Source organism: Eucalyptus grandis, chromosome 1 (genome assembly GCF_016545825.1).
Source record: "Eucalyptus grandis isolate ANBG69807.140 chromosome 1, ASM1654582v1, whole genome shotgun sequence".
Taxonomy (NCBI): domain Eukaryota; kingdom Viridiplantae; phylum Streptophyta; class Magnoliopsida; order Myrtales; family Myrtaceae; genus Eucalyptus; species Eucalyptus grandis.
The window spans coordinates 49,680,133-49,697,535 of record NC_052612.1 but is presented as its reverse complement, the minus strand read 5'-3'; the positions used below and the strand labels follow the sequence as shown (position 1 = coordinate 49,697,535).

The window sequence follows — 17,403 nt, the reverse complement described above, 5'->3', positions numbered from 1 at the left end:
TTTAAGTTAATAGAGAAAGGAAGTCATATACTTTATAGCAAGTCTATAAATGGAAGGAGCTCATTTTACCACAAGTTGAGTTATATAAACAACTACTTCACATTGTTTTGAGCTCCCAAGAAGCTAAGTACATGTTAGAGTACTTTAGGTATAGTCATAGTCGTGTCGTATATGCTATTATTATAGGTTGTACCGAATGTACGATACGTGTTTTAATGCCGCGGCACCTAGAAGGGGACAAAACGCGAAATTAGAGGGGCCATTCATCAATAATCAAAGTACTAACGTCATCATTGAGGGGGAAGCCGATTAATATGGCTGCCAAGATCTAGGCCCCCGTGCTTGCTAAGATTGAGGCAGTCAGAGACTTTGAACCTCGAGTCAGAGACCGGGGAATCGGGTCACCACTTTGCCATGGAGGCAAGCACTTTAGATCATCATCATCGTCGTCATCATCATCATCATCGTCACCATCTTCTTATCTTGACTTTGTTAACCTGAGTCTCAGCCATTTATTCTAAACTAGTGCCGACTATAACCATTCGTCTTTGGATATCAAAAAATTCTCGCATGCATCCAGAGTTTGCGAACCTACTTCATTATATATTGCGAACTTCACGTGAGATCCGCACGATAATAGCTAAGATGGAGGGAGCTCGCATGCACCGTGCGCACGCAAGGCACGCTCCTTGAATCCCGTTCAGCTGAAATCAGTGCATTTGTTTGACCGGCTCCAAGTGAACAATGAATATTGCGGCTAAGAACCGGTCGCACTTCTATTTTTACGTCCAAGTTCACATTTTTGCATGGGGATCCGCAACTTCTCGTTCAAAGCCAGAATTCAAACCCAGCCTCCCGGCCAAATTCCTCACGTAAACGAAAAGCGACCTTCCAAAGAGATAGAGATCGCGAATAATGAATTCCTAGCGTGTCGTCCAGGTGCGCTGGTTTCGTAATGGGGTGAATAGACTGGTCTAAGCACTTGTCTAATCAATTGTTTTCAAATTGGAATTCGTCTTGCTTGCACAGTGCAGATGGTAAATGGGGATTGCATCTTATTTTCACGAGGAATAATGGCGCCCCCAGACGAAGCAAAGTAGAACTGACACGTAGCAAGTTTATGTGCTTATCCACCCGGCCCAAAAGAAATACACGCACCCACTCCGTTCCCCTTTTTTCTATCTCATTTTCACACGTACTTTTCTTCTGAGTTGGACTGAGGTGGATGTTTTTATTTTTCTTCTTCTGGTGGCGGAGATCCACTGGCTGATGGAAGACGTCATTGCAATGTTTACAACGTGGGTTTGGTGCAAATGGCGTGTGAGAGACAATGAGTTAGTAGAAGGAGTCCTTGACGCGCATTGGGATAAAAAACGTTACTCGGGAGACTCTTTCAAATTACTTTAATAAAGACCATAGTCATTCAGGGTAAATACTGGCTGAAGATGCGGTGCAAATATATCCCAGATTTATCACGGTTGATATGGATAGCTTTACTTTTAGAAAATAGTAATACTTGTGTGAATGATGAAGGAGGTGAGATGTGTTAACCAAATAGTAACTACTCATAGAAAACGGTTTAATTTTATTTATTTGATGATCTACAAAAAGTGATTTCCTTTTTATTAAAAGGGGAAATCGTTTTTTCCCAATCTAAACTTCTTGTTTAAAGTTTTCCATCATCCAATCTCTGGAAAGTCGAAAAAATAATTTCTCAAAAACAGTTTTCCTTCAAACAAACAAGCCCTTAATTTTCAATTTTCACAACAATCAGACTGGTCTAATCCACCAAAGAATGAAATTGATTGTTCTGATCAATCTTTATGCACCGGAAAAGTTTACTCTGGAGAGAATGAGCTTTCTTCATTTGAAGGCCATTATGAATGGACCTCGCATCCCTCCTTCGAGCCAAGACATGGCTTGAGATTTCCCCTGCTTTAGCTATAGACTATTGTCCACAATGTGACAACAATGTTAAAGTGCCTCATCGCCGGAGAGAATTTGCAAAATTTGGTTTGCTTTATATTATTAGCTAATCTTCCGGAAAAAATATCACGTTCACTAAGCTGTAGTCATCAATCAAACCTTAATATATATAAAAGAAGAACCATATGGTTTATGTTAGGTTGGCTCCACAGATTTATTTCAACGAAGTTAGGAAAATACATAACAATCACCATACTCTGAAAATTTCGTGACTCTCTTCGGGTCCACTCTCAGACAAGGCCCATCAAAACTCAATCTTTAAAAGGCCCAGGATCAAGCAAAAGAAAAAGACAACGTTATCCACATCACAATAAAGGCCATATCTCATATGGAAATTGGCAGGGAGAAACTAGCTTCATCTACTCAGAGTTCAAACGGACATGGCAGCGTTGAGCTGCCAGTTTCACTCTACGCTTTACAGAGAGAGACTGTATGGAAAAACCAGACCTTCCATCTCTTGCTCAGCTCAACCATCTCAATCGAACATCAAGGTAACATTTGTCTCTTACGAGCATCGATCTCTCTGAAATTCAAGCCGACAGACAATGAACTAAGAATGTTTCTGGGTGCTGTGTTGTCCCAAGAGGTGGTCATCAATGGAGCGGCCAAGGAGATTGGACGAGCAGCAGTAATTGCAGTGACCAAGGCCAGAGGAATGGAGGTGGCTGGTGCTGTTGATTCTCACTTTGTGGGAGAAGATATTGGAAAGGTTCCTTTTTGTTCTCTCTTTAACACCTATCCGTATGCCTTTCATTTTTGTTTCCATAGTCAAGAACCCTGCTCTTTATCCGCATAATTGAATCCATTTTTTCTATTTAGTTATGTGACATGGAACCTCTGGAGATACCCATAATCAATGACCTCACTATGGTATTGGGCTCCATATCTCAGGTAGATATGACTTCAATTCACCCAGTTCAATTCTATATGAATGTGCTGTTTTCTCTCATGCTTTTGTTCTCATTTTCAGGCGAAGGAAACGGGAGTGGTGGTTGATTTCACCGACCCTTCTGCAGTTTATGACAATGTGAAACAGGTCCCAATTATGGCTTGCTGTACTTTTTGTGTAAATTATGTCGACAGCAAAAATTATGCTTTTGCCTCCAAATGAAACTGCTTGTCACTCCCTTTTAGAGTTCTTCGATGCAAATTTAGCTTGATATATAGTGACATCACTATATATGAAATGTGAAGCATTTTAAGATTCAGGGGATGTCTTGAAAATACATCGAGTCTGTAATGCCTTCAAGCGGTGGCTCAGTTGTCTTTTTCCATTTCTTTATAGGCCATTGCATTCGGCATGAGAAGTGTGGTATATGTGCCTCAGATAAAACTGGATACCGTGACAGCATTATCTGCATTTTGTGAGAAGGCCAGCACGGTGAGCACAGGGTGAGACATTATATAAATGAGATAAGGTTTTGCTCACAATTAGACATCCTATTGTGCCTTGAATCAGTTATATACTTTTGAGAGAGCTTGGTTGGTCAGGGATGCCTGGTTGCCCCAACCCTTTCGATTGGATCCATTCTCCTCCAGCAGGCAGCAATTTCTGCTTCTTTCCACTACAACAATGTAGAGATCGTCGAATCAAGGGCCAATGCAAGGGTGAGTCTAAAATGTCTCTGGTAAACTGCAGGAGAACCAATATGGCAGTCGATTGATTAGCCAATAAATGCTACTTTGATTCATTTGGATGATATGTCACTTGTGCAAGAGAGGGAAACTATATTTCTTAGTCAAATTTGATGAACTCCTTGCTTGAGAAGTAAGGTCCTCCCGCTTCATTCTTCTTATTGTTTGTCAGAAATGATGCATTGTGACATTTAAAACACCCTGGACCAAAGCTATGATCATTATTTCCAAGGTGCCAGCACTTGATTCTTCTCTTTAAGTAAATATTTTTATAGGATAGTGCATATGGTACATAGCAACACGATCAACGACATTATAAGGAAATGCTCAAATGTGATACCTGTATGCACTTTTTGTGACTCTATCAGCAATTAAAATCAAGTTTTGCCCTCATTGAAATGCTGAAAACCACTGTGTATTGTGAAAGCCTGAAAATTCTTTCATTCCGACAGGATCTACCATCGGCAGATGTAGTCCAGATAGTGAACAACCTCTCAAATCTTGGTCAGATGTACAACAGAGAAGATCTGGAGACAGATGTTACGGTATGTTTTCAAATTGCCAACTCAAGCTGCTGAATTTAGGCCACAAGGTATTCACAATTCTGTGTTAGTGATGTTGGAGGAGAATAAACAGACAGATTGATATGGATATTATGTGGTTTCTCTTTCATAGTTCAGTGTTCAGACCCTTGAAAGGTGGAACAGATGACGGAAAATAGAAAAGATTCATAGACCTTTCTTTAACTCCCTTCTCACGAAAAGCACCTGCTAAAAAAGTATCAAAACTTCTTGTTCTGATAGGCGAGGGGGCAAGTTTTGGGAGAGGATGGGGTTCGCGTGCATAGTATGGTGCTTCCAGGGCTTCCTTCTAGTACAACAGTCTACTTTTCTGGTCCCGGAGAGGTGAGGCTGTTTCTGCATTCCTCTCACTCTCTTCTTTACCTGATAATTATGACCCTTCTGATGCATCAATATCGACAGATCTACTCGATCAAGCACGACATCACAGAAGTCCAGTGCCTCATGCCAGGCTTGATCTTGGCTATAAGGAAGGTCGTGCGCCTCAAGGTAATTTATTGGTTTTGCAGTCTTTGTAGCTCAGTACCTTCAAACGCATTCGTTTTCAATTCGTTTTGGATGTTCTCTTTCAATTATTCCGGCAGAATCTGATTTACGGGCTGGAGAAGTTTCTGTGAAAGCAAAGAGTTTTGAGAGTCTTCGGCCAGGATCCTCCAACTTCAACCTTAGTTTCAACGGCGGAGAATCGATGCAATCAACTTCACAATCAATTTGCTTGAAAAAGAGCTTGAAAAAGTCAAGGAAGAGGAGAAAGACTTCACATTTTCTTATAGTTACTTGTTTTTTCGCTTTGCAATTTTGTCTTCCCTATCTCACTTTCATTAACTTCCAGTTCCTGCAATATACATAAGATGCAACTGTATTCTATGTTTAACTCTCTAAGGTCCAAAGATGTACTAAAGCTCCTTCCACGTTTCAGATCTAGTGAGGAGAGCCTCACCTAGCCACTGGCGAGGCCCAACTGGCACGAGGTTGGGCCTTGCCAAGCCAGGCCAATTGCTGGCCACCACTAACAATGATGGTGGTGGCCAATTGTAGCCAAGTGACTCTAGGAGGAAGAAGACGAAAGAAGAAGAGAGAAGGAGAAATGAAGAAAATGAAAGAGAAAAAGGAAAAAATATGTTGGGCTTGATTATGAAATTGTTCCTAAAATCTATTTTCGAAACAAAAATTTACTAGACAAATTTCTTTTTTTGTTTTTTTTGTTCTCAAGAACAAAAAATAAAATCAGCGATTATTGCGCAAGTTAGGCTGCGTTTGGCAACTTGCAGCCTACCTTGCCAAACAGTAGAAATTTCTATTATTTTATTTCTAGGAATGGATTTGCAACAAAAATCCATTTGATAAATTTTTTGTTCCTAAAACAAATTTGTTCTTAAAAATAGATTTGGAACAAAATTAATGAGTAAAAAAAAAAATCGATTTTTTGTCCTGAAAACAATTCCAAAATCAAGTCAACTCATTTTTTCTCCTCTTCTTTTCTTCTTATTCTTCTTCCTTCTCTCTTATTCTTCAACTGTCGACACCATCAATCACCATCACCAGCGACCAGTTAGGCAACATCTGGCAAGCTCACTGAACGCTCACCTAGCCATCGGCAAGTCTCAACCTTGCCAGATTTGGCCACCCAACCACTGGTGAGCCTCGCCCAAATTTGAGGAGGTCGAGCCCAACCGGCGGCTTAGCAAGCTCGGCCTTGTCAGATCTGAGCAAGGCTACTCACCTAGTCAAGGCTCAGCCCAGCCTACCGACGAGGCGCGGTCTCACCAAAGGTCAGATGATCGGCGACCAACAAAGCTTGAAAAAGAAGAAGAGAAAGAAAGGAAAAAAAAAAAGAAAATAATTATTAAAAAGTGAAAAGAAAATAATTTGAATTGGAAATTTTCAAACGATATTGAACACAATTCTATTCTAAAAATAAAATTTTGGATATTTACCAAACACCTTCAGGTGCTTAGAAATTATTCTCGAGAATAAAATGGTTACCAAACACGCCATTAATAAACAGATTCCAAAGAGCATGAAATCATCACCGGTCTCTCCCTCATTTTTTCAGGAATGCCTTCAGAAATACTAAATTTGAGTTTCTAATTTGCATATGATACAAAATACATCTGATCAGATACACCAATCACTCATTTCCGTAACTTCAGGTGTTTCCAGGAGTATTGGCAATGCCAACACGCAGCAGCAACTGCACAACATCAGTAGGATTTACAGAGACAGAAAAAAAACCGAAATAGCAAAATCTGGACAACGTGAAATGTGAATCAATTTGAAGATTAATCACGAATCTCTTCGTCTGATTCGTCGGAGTCAACAACCACTGCATTCCCCAGAATTGTGCTCAAAATCATTTGCTCCCAACTCCTTACCCCTCTTTCCATCAACATTGCCGTAAGAGTCCGGACCCGAGAAGGCGTACCACTTTCATCCTTTGTCGAGCTCGCAGAAGATGCATGACTCTCCACTCCAGGGTAGTGCTTGAGCATGCATCTTCCAGACGAGTCAACGATCTCGACGTCAAATGCGGGGGAGAGCGGCCGACCCAAAACTTGGACATGCGCTACACTGCATCAACCATAATAATGCCATTACATTAAGATACATACAAATACGCTGAAATCAAACTGTTTCTGCATAATCTCGTCATGCAAAATGACGGACTAAACACAATTTTGAATCTTTACAGTTCCACTGAACTACTGACTGCCACATTCACACTGTCATTGGTACGTAAAAACCTATGACAAAAGCGCAGAAGCGGAATTATAGCAAATCCAAGGAGATGGTGAGGATGGACGAAATAAAAGGAAAGAAGAAACAAGCTCTAATGTCATGGTTTCCAGGGAAAGAAACAGCTTAAGCATGTCGTACTCATGTCAAAGGCAAATTCCCCTTAAGCACTGATAAAATAAAAACAGAAGACTTCCCTCAAGCTTATACTTGGGATATCAACAGTAGCACTTTCCATGTCGACATGTCCTCCTTTACTAATGACTCACTTAAGTTTTATTCGAACTTCCAAACTTTCTAAGCAAAAGTCAATTCGTAAAAGGATGATAAAGCATTTGTCAATGATCACAAAAAGGATACTCTAAAGCCTCATCTTACCCCCTCAAAAAGGCTAAAAACACATAATAACAATAAGCAAAAGAAAGATCAAAAAATAACTTGTCTGGATCCATCTAAAGGGGAATTTCTCCCTATTTATAACCATCCATAATCGTGCATTCATTTTGCTAAGCCAATAATTTGAAAACAGTTTCCTAAAAGCAATGGCTTGTATTGCTTATAAAAATGAATAAAACGAAAATTATTTGTCATTTACGAAAATGTGTAAGCATAAATTGTTTTTTATAATAAAAACATTTTCCACTGACTAATTTTCCTAAACGATACAAACAACCAATTTTTGAGAAGATATTTTTCAAATCATTCATTCTCTGCAAATTAAACAAAGCCGATTATTTCATCCAATACCATCTTTTCAGCAAACAAAATTAGAAGCAGCAATTTGAAATTAATTGAAAAGTAGTTCGCAGTTAAGGAAATGAAGAAACCCATCAGAGAGAGAGACAGAGATCTGACCATATGTAGTATAATCCATCGATTTCTTGTCTCTGGACTCTGCCCAACAAATCAACTTGCAGGATTCCTCCAATACTAAGTACAGGTTGGGGCAGCTTAAATTGTTGCAAGCAATTTTCCTGAATAATATCCAGTTAGCATTTAAGGTTCTTCACTTTAATCCACTCAAAATTGCATGTATTGAGCTAGAATTAAATGTCCTTGAAGCATTTCAAGATATTCAATCCCCTGAGCCTTCTAAAAGTACTAGGAATATCAGTCCAGAGTTATCGTGGAGCCTTTTCAAGCAGAGGGAAACTTGGTCTAATGTGCTGTAAGGAGAGTTAAAATGGCGATCCTTTCATACTTGTGTAAGTCCATAGTAAAAACTAAAAGGCCTTCGTCGTCTTCTCAAGCTCCAGAATGTAATTCATACATTCAAAGCAATTAATGAAATGGGGACACTTTTATTTCACACATAGAACTAACCTGAGCCATTGGAAATTCTGGCGACGTATACGTCCAAACATATTTGTTCTCTGATTCATCTCCATCTCCAGAGTCATCAACAGTTCCATTATCCATTTTCGGAGTCTTTAGATGACCCATTCTGAATCTGACAGACTTAGCTGAATATATAGGATATCCAAACTGAAAAAATGCTGATATTAAACAAATATCATCTGTCAGTTCACAAAAAGACTAGCAAATTTAAGGACTGAAAGATGAGCATTCACAAAATCAAGATTGACCTTGAAATGGTTGAATATGGATCTCAGTAACAATGCATAATTTAGCATTCAACTTGTACACCAAAGACTCTGAAACTTTGGGGTCACTTTCACCTTTGCTCGACCAGTACGATGCTCTCCATTCAACTCTATCCCTTGGTTCCAAAGTGTTTCGTACACTTTCCTCTGGGTAGTTATCGGTGCTAGATGCACTAATAGCCTCTGCTATACAATTCTTCCCGACAGCAGATGTGAGACCTCGAGCCAGAAAGGCATAGACTTTATGATTCCTCTTACGTTGCTCCCATTCGAGAGAAGTGCAAGATTTTACTTTTAAAGGCTCTATCATGTTATTCACTTCGACTAAATGAGTAACACACGATACTTCAGGGAACATCCTCAAACAGAGCATCTTGCAAAGTTCATTTGCAATCACTGCAGCGAAGCCCAAAACAGATGACAAACAAGATGTGAAATTTGTCTTAATTGACTAGGGTAAAAAGGGGAAAAGTAGAGAATTGTAAAAACAGCAATAGTTTCTCACGTACTAGTGATACTAATGAGATTTTCTCTGGTTTTGAAAACCAAAGATCTTTCATTTGTCGCATCTTTGAAAGCACAATGCTACAAAACAACAAAATTGCTGAAAACCAACCAGAGTTTCTTCCATCTTACAAGACCACACAACTTCCCGATGTTTCAAGAAAAGTGCACTTGCTAAGCTCGTCAGTTTAATTAAAACAAATTTCCAGATGAATTACCCAACACATAGTATACTTCCAATATTCTCAATGCAGCATTGAACAATATTGTTGCTTAAATGAAATACACCAAGACTAACACTTCATACCGCAGAAAATAGTTAAATAAAAGCCGTGATATGAGAATGTGAAAGCAGCACAATACAGGCTATGGAGCACTCGGCAGCGAGTTAGGAGTCAGGGCTCAATAGATATCAGTGAAGTACGCTCACCGAATTGGTGCCAAGTACGAGATACGGCACAAGCACGAGCTAGATCAGAAGGGTCATCCAATTGCATAAAAATATTTATGGACATGTCTGGTCCAAGCTGCTGTAAAAGGTCACCAGGGTCCGCCATTGCAGGATTGCCGCCACAGGTTCCCGACTAACGATATATCACACGAACATCGATTCCTGTTCTTGAGACAAAGTTCTTACCATAAGACATTAAACTGAGATCGAGGAAAAGATTACCCGGGGGAGTAAATAAACAGCAAGCACCGAAGATCGAAAAAGCCAAATTCATTTCAGCCTGACGCTGCAAAAAAAAATTATTTCCTAGATGGAGCAGTAACTTCTCCACGACAAGAATCAATTGACAAATTCGAGGCCACCAATCAAAGAAGATAACCAATTCGATACCGCCAAAGGAAAAGATCTATGATTTACAGCGTCTTACTGGGTGCAAATGGATAACTAAACCAGCTGCCCACCAGAAGCTTCGTGACAAACACGAGAAAAAAGAACCCCAAAAAAAAATACAGATAATCGTTTAACCCAGAAAAGATCTGATATGTAGGAAGAGAATGTCATGACAACATCTGGGATTCTGGGAACGGAGTCAGAAGAAAGGAATGTACCCTTTTCTCGCAGAGGGTAGTCGGATCTGATGCTTCAGGAAAGATGGAAACTTTCAGATAAAGAGGGACACTTTGAAGATGAAGACACCCGACTGGGATTTATGGATGATGCATAAACGAGAGACTGGGGAAAGTGTACGCAAACGGGAGGTGATTGAGAATCGACCGTCAAATGGATTTTCTCTCTCTTACTTTCTCTCCTTTTTCTTCTTTCTTGTGTTCGGATCGATCTTCGATTTAACTCGACGAAGATTTTACTTTACGCTTCCTAAAGAATGCAACAGGTGTGATTTTTTGAGAACTCCCACGTGCAAATCTCAGAAATTTGAAGGTCAACGAGTTATTATGGAAAGAAGCTCAATTGATTAGTACTCAACATTTTATTGAAGATCTTTGTAGCGCGAATTTCTCCTGCCCATAAATCAAACGAAAGATAATCTTTGATCTCAATTTTCTTTTGTTGTGTATGGCAAAGAGATTTTGGTCGACCGCCTGAGCGAGGATTGAATCCTAAAAATGGTAGATGGGTTTGAGGCACAGTGTAGCAATATGTCCAAAGATGAATTACGCATGTGTATAATTGGCGGAGCTTGACCAAGGGCATGTGGCCAGCCACAATGGGCAAGCGCCCAAGTGACGACCCAAACCTTCGAAAACATAGGAATTAAGTATGTTCTCGACTTATTTTGTGACATTACATTACATCAAAATATGTTGAGTGTTTCTAGGATTATGTTAATGTTGACTGCGAGGGACCGTGTGAAACATTCGTGAGGATTGATTGGCTACGATCAAAGCTTAGGATAGAAAGAGACGTAAAATCAAACTTGTAATAGTGTCATGAATTCACCATTGACACTCGGCCCAAGAATAATATTGATACTCGGACTAACCTTGTAAATTTTTTCGCTTTACTTCTCTATATTTCATTTATTTGTATGTTATATCGCGATTGCCCCCAAAAGCATGATACAACTCCATTCCAATGATTAAGCTGAATTATTACTATATTGCGCTATAACAAAAATCGTAATATAAAAGTTCGAGACCTTAAAATCACCAAATAAAGAAAATTGTGTACATATTAAATTTCGAGAAGATGGTCCACATAATCAAATAAATAAAAGCTAATCCTTACCTAATAAATTGTAAATAATTTCCTCTTCCCCCTAGCCCAAAGTAAGCTTTTCTTTCATAGAGAGCATGCTTTCTCTTTCACGCATTGGCAAAGTGCAGTATAAAATATCAAGCGAAGTCTGAAAAAAGTTAAACAAGCTATTCGCCATGCCGAGGAAATCGATATAGATTAGGAAATAATTAGGTGAAATAAGCACGTCAAAAATTAAGGACGCATTTGTTTTACTGAGAATGAGTCGTTTGGAAAAAATCTTCCTCGAAAGATCACTTGCATAGTTTATAATAATAAATAAAGAAAAACTGTTTTCATTATCCACAAATATAATTAGAATAAATTATTGTTGGCAATAAAAATATCTTTCATTGATTAATTATTTCAAAAGAATAAAATATTTTTTTAATAAAAAAAATTAAATTATTTATTTTCTATAAAACAAACTGAGCCCAGTTTGAATTAAAAGATTCCCACGTCATTTTCCTTGGCCAACCTTGACCCTCGTGAAAACCGACGATTTCATGTGAGGAAGAAACGTCAACCATTCAAGAAAGATAAGCGAGTCCCAACCTCCTTCAAATGCAAGCTTAGCACCAAAGGCCAAGAGAGTCATTGTCCATGGGAATAGAAGTGGTCCCACGCTACGAGACTTTTTGAGGGCTGATGTACCATCTAATAATGCAATCAAGATGATCCAAACCGCCAAAGTAGATCGGTCTTGATTTGTCATGGAAAAGAAAGTGATCATTTAGAGGAGCGGAGAATATCTGTCAGATTAAACATCAAGTTTACAAGTCATTATCAGCATCTGACATTGCACCAACTGTAGATCAACGATTTACTAGCTATTATCGACATCTGACATTGCACCAACTATAGATCGATAAATAGGGGCTATAACTTTCAGGGTGACATCTTCTAGTATTGGAGGTTACAGACCTGATCATTAACTTGCACGTGTGCAATTCTTCTATTGAGCAGCTCGATACGTGCCTGACCAATGCACTAAGATCTACTAGGTTATGCATCTGAGTCTAAATGCAAAATAGATATGACCATCTCAGATGTGCATGATCAGGTATGTGCTTGTGATGAATCCTTTCGGATAAGCATGAACCAGTCAAGTGGGCAAGCAAAATTGAAGAAAAAGATTGATCAATCAAGATCATGGCCCAAATAGAAAGAAAAAGTGTGCTTTGCAGGGCCCATTTGGTCCATGCTTTTTCCATCCACTTTGGCCCATCATCATTCTCCTGTCGGTCCATCAATATCATCACGTTTTTTATCAACCATTGTGGACTTCGGGGGACAGTTGATACAGCTATAACCCAATTATGGAAATGAAAAGTGAAAACAGACTAGACAAGCCTAAAAACTTTTCCCTAATGACCTTTTTTACAACAAGGTATTTGGACGACTTTCTCTTAAAAAAGCACGAGGAAGATAGTTCCACCAAACCCAAAGGAGGCCTACTCCTGATTAAAAAAAAAAAAAGACAAAAAATAAGGCATCATCTACTACAACAATACGTAAAAAAACTGTAGTATCAATCTAATTTCAAGGCAATTTCAATCTCTTTTTGAACCCAGTTGGGCATATCAGCACCGAGTCCACGCAGAGACCGCCCTTGGTGTGAGTACAATCGATCTGGACCATCGAGAACTTGATCCTGACGGGTGTGCTCGGATTGTCGATGTAGAAATCGCCAACGTGGTAGTCGACCCAATTGCCTGGATTATACAAGTAGCACTCGGATGTCGCGCGGTGGCCGTTAGAAGTCGATAGCTGAAACCGGACAGGCTTGATGTTCCAGCCGTGGACTTGATCCAGATTGGAGACCCTCCTTCCGAATTTCCGGGAGGATTTTCCGAGCTGAAGCCTGAAGAAGAGGGAGTATTGTCCTGGTACGAATTGGAACTCTATCTCTCCCACCACTTCCACCCACCATATTTGTTGCAGATACGCCACTGTGCTGAACCTGATAAATTAATGCAGAAAGATGTTAAGATACATATATTTCGTGACCGAAAGCAGTAAATAAGATCATTGTTAACAAGAGAGCATTTCGGAGATCTATGGCTTTTTTCCTTTTTCTCAATGATCTAGGTTCGATGTCGCCTATTTCTTATAATTTGATCAGTCGCAGCCTGATAGAATATGATTAACTGACATCTTCATTCCCAGAATGTAAATCGAACGAGATCAAAAGCTGGTTCGGACTGAACTAGATACTTGGCGGCTGGGTTACTTGAGCATAAAGCTGTCCCCTGTTTCTTGCATTCTCTTCTCAAGTTTTCTTTAGAAAGAGGATGTCTTTTCACACAAGACATCTAGCCATTGGAGGTAGCTTTCATGGGGAACAATCTGCACGTATTCTATAGCAAGAATTGCATCCGACTAGGCCAGAAAATTATTTTCTGAGGCCCCATGGTTCCAATTACTTGCTACGCAAAAAAGACAGCGACGCAATTGTGCCGGAGGATTTCAAGCAATTCAAAAAGTAAATAGTTCCTTCGCATTAGAGCTTATCCAAAGCTCTAGTTGAATCCCTCTGTTTTGCAAGTCGGGCTCCTTGGAAGGGGACTTGATCATGCGTCAGGATAAGGTCACCATCGCACCATGTCTTTTTTAATCAATTTTGGGTCAGAGAACAGAAAAATCTAGGAGATTAGACTAGGAATAGTGAATTCATCCACGAAATGAATTCTATACTTCATCTTCAGGTGGAACTGGTTGCTCTCATTCCAGCTTACGGAATCTTCGTTGCTTTGATTTGCAGAAGTAATGTATTCCCATTTACAGTGCTTCTCAATTCTCAGGAAGTTTCTTTTTTCTGAAGAAAGGGCCAATAGCCTGGGCTTTTACCGTGTGAATTCTGGAATCAACAGTAAGTTTATCTCGATGCCGAATTTAACAGTGCTAGATCTCTCATATACCAAATTGGTCGGAAATTCAACCTGTTAGGATTTATGAACATGATCATCTTAATCTCCAAGCAAAAGTAACCTTGCACATGACAAATCTCACAATACCCTCGTGAACATCTTCTATGAAAAGGCTTTTCTTTCTAGCACAAGTTCTTCTAACCCCTCAAGCCAAAAGAGTTCCAAATTGGATTAAATGCCTCTCTATCTGCTCAAAGAGAGCACCTACTTCCGCCTAGATTTTCTTGATCTTCTTGTTGACCATCCGTTCCACTCGGTTATGGACAAGAATCGACCTTGTTCGGGTCTATTAGAACTCTAAGGGTGCACGTAACAAAATTTCTAAAACAGAAATTGATTTATGGCCAGAAATTAATTTCTCTAATTTCTTCTGAATTGATTTTTAAGTTAAAAATCTTAACTTCTGATTTCTTCTTCAAATATATTTTTAGAATATAAATCTATTCAAGAAAGAGAAAAATCAAATTGCGTTACCAAACGGATTTCTATTCCAAACCTGTTCCGAGGAACAAAGAAACAGAGAAATAGAGAAGTAGAAAACAACTAAACGAGAAACTGATCACTCAAAACCGATTCAAATTGAACCGACCCAAAAGCAAATATTGACTCACTGATTGGGGTGCTAAGGTTAGTTTTTCTGCGCTCATGCTTTTCATATCTCGTCTGCTACTAGCTACCAGAACCAATTTAACAGAGAAACAGCTAAAGCATGATGACGGGGGCGAGAAAGGTACCTAGATTCATTGGTTGCGATATAATTCCAGTATCTCCGATCATCAATCCCAGTGATCTTCAATGCCTTTGAAGAAATACACAAGCATATGTCCCCACTTATCTTATCCAACCAAAATACCTGCATATTCAAGATCAAAGAAATCGAATCGAATTCAGTAATTATTCAGGCTTAACAGGGGCCACATAGATCAACTGAATTAAACCAGGTTTCTGATGAGTTGGCGGAGTTTTCACCTCGTTGCCATCATCAAAGCAACTGGCCTGACAGAGCCTGGAGTAGACCTCTTTCTTCGACAAAAGGTCGGGATCTTCGCCGAGAACCCGACGAACAAGGAACCTATAATTGGAGGGCAGCTTCGATTCCCACACGAAATCGGCCAACGAAGCGGCGTGGAAGGCTCGGTTCACCCGGGCCAACTTGCAGATCTCGGGAGGGTCCAAGGAAGCAAGGATCAGGGAGATGCAGCTCTCTGGTACATCCCCAAGCTTAGTGCTCCACCGCGGAGAAACACACTCCGTGTCTCTGTCACTTGCAATTCCAGATATCCCAGCCCCCATAAAAAGACCTAGCAAATTTTCTTCTTTTTTCTTCGAAAGGGGAGAAACAGAGAAGCGACAGAGTAAAGAAGATGAGGGGAGAGTTTGATTTACAGGTAGAGGAGGAGGGGGTGGATGAGGTGGGAGTTGAAGGGGCACGAAAGGGGGAGTGGAGTCACCATTTTCTTCGTGTTCAAAGAGGGAGAGACACTGGTCATGGCTTATACAAAGAGGAAAAGAAAGAGAGAAACAGAGAGAAAAGGGAAGAGAGAGAAGGAGGAGGAGGAGGAGAAGGAGGAAATGAAAGGAAGGGATAAAGCGAGCTTCCAAATGGGGACGTGGACATGAGTGTGCATGGAATCGAATATAATTTTTCTAGATAATTTTTCTAATGAAGAAAAAGGGAAGCAATTTGGCCTCTGTTGGCATTTTCTAATGGCAAGTAGGAAAAAAAGAAAGTGGACAGATGAAGAATCGGAATTGGTCCGGTGGCTGATGGGAAGGCGAGGTTTCCAGGCTTTGCATGCAGAGCGGTGGCCGTCCACTCCTTTTTAACCCTCCTTTCGTGAGCTCGGTTTGTCCTCTCCCTCCTTTTTCTTCATCCCCCTGAGATGCGAATGGTGTGGCGGAAAGTCACACCGACAATGGGTCGTGGCGTCTCTCACGTTTTGTTTCAAGCGAATTGCGCGCTTTTGGTAGATCTAGATGAGGAAAGTTAAATTCACGAGAACAGGGCTAATCTCATGGGAAGAAATGCTCTGCTTATGATGGAAAAAGGGGATTGCCCAAATGATGCTGGTTGGCTCCGCTGCGGCCAGACATCTTTTCGCTAGCCACGGGGTGCGGATAACCGAGGAAAGTTTTTACCTTGAAAGTGAAACCCGATGATGGGATTCTCGTCAAGGTGCAGACCCCCCCAGCAACAATTTTCTCGTTTACCAAAAGGTGAGGGGTCTTGTCGGACCCTCCACGTTTGAAATCTTTATGTGGCATGTCTTTGTCGGACCCCACTCCTCCATCGCCAACCCCACCTTCTTTTGATTTTAGCTCTCCGCGGCATGATCAGAGATTGACTCTTTCGAGAAAAGCAGCCTACGAATTTTAGGATCCCTTTTCCTACTCGAAGCCTAAAAGGATCATGGCGATGAGTCAGCCTGAGCGCCCGGACCACCGCACGTTGGAGAAACGTTGGGTTTCTTCTTCCTCATTCTGAACACGTGATTTCCTCTTACGCGTGTACAGTAGAGAGAGAGAGAGAGAGGGACGAGGGGCGGCCTGGTTGGCTATTAGCTAAAGGACATATGCTCAACTAGAGATAGAATGGACTCTAATCAAGCCACTACATGTTAACAAGAGCGAAGTTTCACGTCCTAAACACGTTTCTTCCTCGCCCACTTGTACAGTAGAGAGAGAGAGAGAGAGAAGGGGCTTGGTTTGCTATTAGCTAAAGGACATTTGCTCTACTAGAGAGAGAATGAACTCTAATCAAGCTGATGCATATTAAAAAATTATATATAAGTTAGTCATATTCAATAAATGAGTTATAAATGTATTTAGAATAATAATATCCAACATGATATAAATGTTTAATGGGTCATAAATGTTCGAACAAAAAAGATAGATAACTTACTTAAATCCAATCGACTTCTATGACTCTTTTCATATTATGATCTTAGTTTGAATATCAGTTTTCCTAGATTTTATTGAATATTGAAGTATTTTACGGATCATACATTGTATTAGAAATGGATCAAAACGGATTAAATTGGCCCGTTTGGATGAAACCATTTTTGACTAGACATAAACCCTACCCAATCCAACCATTTAACAGGTCCATTTGTGATTTGCTCGAGCTGCATTGATTGCATAAAAGATTATTATGTTTTATGCTTATTAAGATGTTAACATGAAAATGAATCTAGCTTCCGCTGTGGCTAAATTGATCCGTT

The 17,403-nt window shown here is 40.0% G+C and overlaps 3 protein-coding genes across 4 annotated transcripts; 1 reads left to right on the top strand and 2 right to left on the bottom strand.

Annotated features, from left to right (window-relative positions):
• Positions 1–2,311: 2,311 nt before the first annotated feature.
• Positions 2,312–5,076, top strand: LOC104449058 (dihydrodipicolinate reductase-like protein CRR1, chloroplastic). Its single transcript, XM_010063073.3, has 10 exons — positions 2,312–2,477; positions 2,573–2,695; positions 2,806–2,877; positions 2,957–3,022; positions 3,272–3,367; positions 3,478–3,594; positions 4,074–4,166; positions 4,425–4,526; positions 4,605–4,691; positions 4,787–5,076. Exons 1-10 carry the CDS (start codon positions 2,367–2,369, stop codon positions 4,817–4,819), a joined length of 900 nt encoding a protein of 299 aa, XP_010061375.1. The 5' UTR covers positions 2,312–2,366; the 3' UTR covers positions 4,820–5,076.
• A 1,135-nt stretch (positions 5,077–6,211) lies between these two features.
• Positions 6,212–10,326, bottom strand: LOC104449050 (F-box protein At4g00755). 2 transcript variants are annotated; one of them, XM_010063061.3, is made up of 6 exons: positions 10,106–10,326; positions 9,477–9,659; positions 8,525–8,938; positions 8,262–8,434; positions 7,794–7,912; positions 6,212–6,773 (listed from the first exon to the last, which is right to left on the bottom strand). In XM_010063061.3, exons 2-6 carry the CDS (start codon positions 9,601–9,603, stop codon positions 6,485–6,487), a joined length of 1,122 nt encoding a protein of 373 aa, XP_010061363.2. In that variant the 5' UTR covers positions 9,604–9,659; positions 10,106–10,326; the 3' UTR covers positions 6,212–6,484. The 2 variants fall into 2 exon arrangements, with proteins under 2 accessions (XP_010061363.2, XP_039156970.1); XM_039301036.1 differs by lacking the exon at positions 10,106–10,326 and adding an exon at positions 9,925–10,072.
• A 2,090-nt stretch (positions 10,327–12,416) lies between these two features.
• On the bottom strand, positions 12,417–16,164 carry LOC104449046 (F-box protein PP2-A13). Its single transcript, XM_010063047.3, has 3 exons — positions 15,152–16,164; positions 14,917–15,035; positions 12,417–13,215 (listed from the first exon to the last, which is right to left on the bottom strand). The coding sequence occupies exons 1-3, from the start codon at positions 15,473–15,475 to the stop codon at positions 12,795–12,797; spliced, it is 864 nt and encodes a 287-aa protein (XP_010061349.2). The 5' UTR covers positions 15,476–16,164; the 3' UTR covers positions 12,417–12,794.
• Between the last annotated feature and the right edge of the window lie 1,239 nt (positions 16,165–17,403).

Excerpts from the sequence above, each read along its gene's own strand:
- LOC104449046 (XM_010063047.3), bottom strand. The coding sequence starts at position 15,475 with ATGGGGGCTGGGATATCTGGAATTGCAAGTGACAGAGACACGGAGTGT. Across the intron at positions 15,036-15,151 it reads GCTTTGATGATGGCAACGAG|GTATTTTGGTTGGATAAGAT; the intron begins GTGAAAACTCCG and ends TTGAATATGCAG. Across the intron at positions 13,216-14,916 it reads ATCGCAACCAATGAATCTAG|GTTCAGCACAGTGGCGTATC; the intron begins GTACCTTTCTCG and ends TTAATTTATCAG.
- LOC104449058 (XM_010063073.3), top strand. The coding sequence starts at position 2,367 with ATGGCAGCGTTGAGCTGCCAGTTTCACTCTACGCTTTACAGAGAGAGA. Across the intron at positions 2,878-2,956 it reads TATTGGGCTCCATATCTCAG|GCGAAGGAAACGGGAGTGGT; the intron begins GTAGATATGACT and ends TCTCATTTTCAG. Across the intron at positions 4,692-4,786 it reads GGAAGGTCGTGCGCCTCAAG|AATCTGATTTACGGGCTGGA; the intron begins GTAATTTATTGG and ends TTATTCCGGCAG.
- LOC104449050 (XM_010063061.3), bottom strand. The coding sequence starts at position 9,603 with ATGGCGGACCCTGGTGACCTTTTACAGCAGCTTGGACCAGACATGTCC. Across the intron at positions 8,435-8,524 it reads CCATATTCAACCATTTCAAG|CATTTTTTCAGTTTGGATAT; the intron begins GTCAATCTTGAT and ends GTTTAATATCAG. Across the intron at positions 6,774-7,793 it reads GATGGATTATACTACATATG|TGTAGCGCATGTCCAAGTTT; the intron begins GTCAGATCTCTG and ends TGGTTGATGCAG.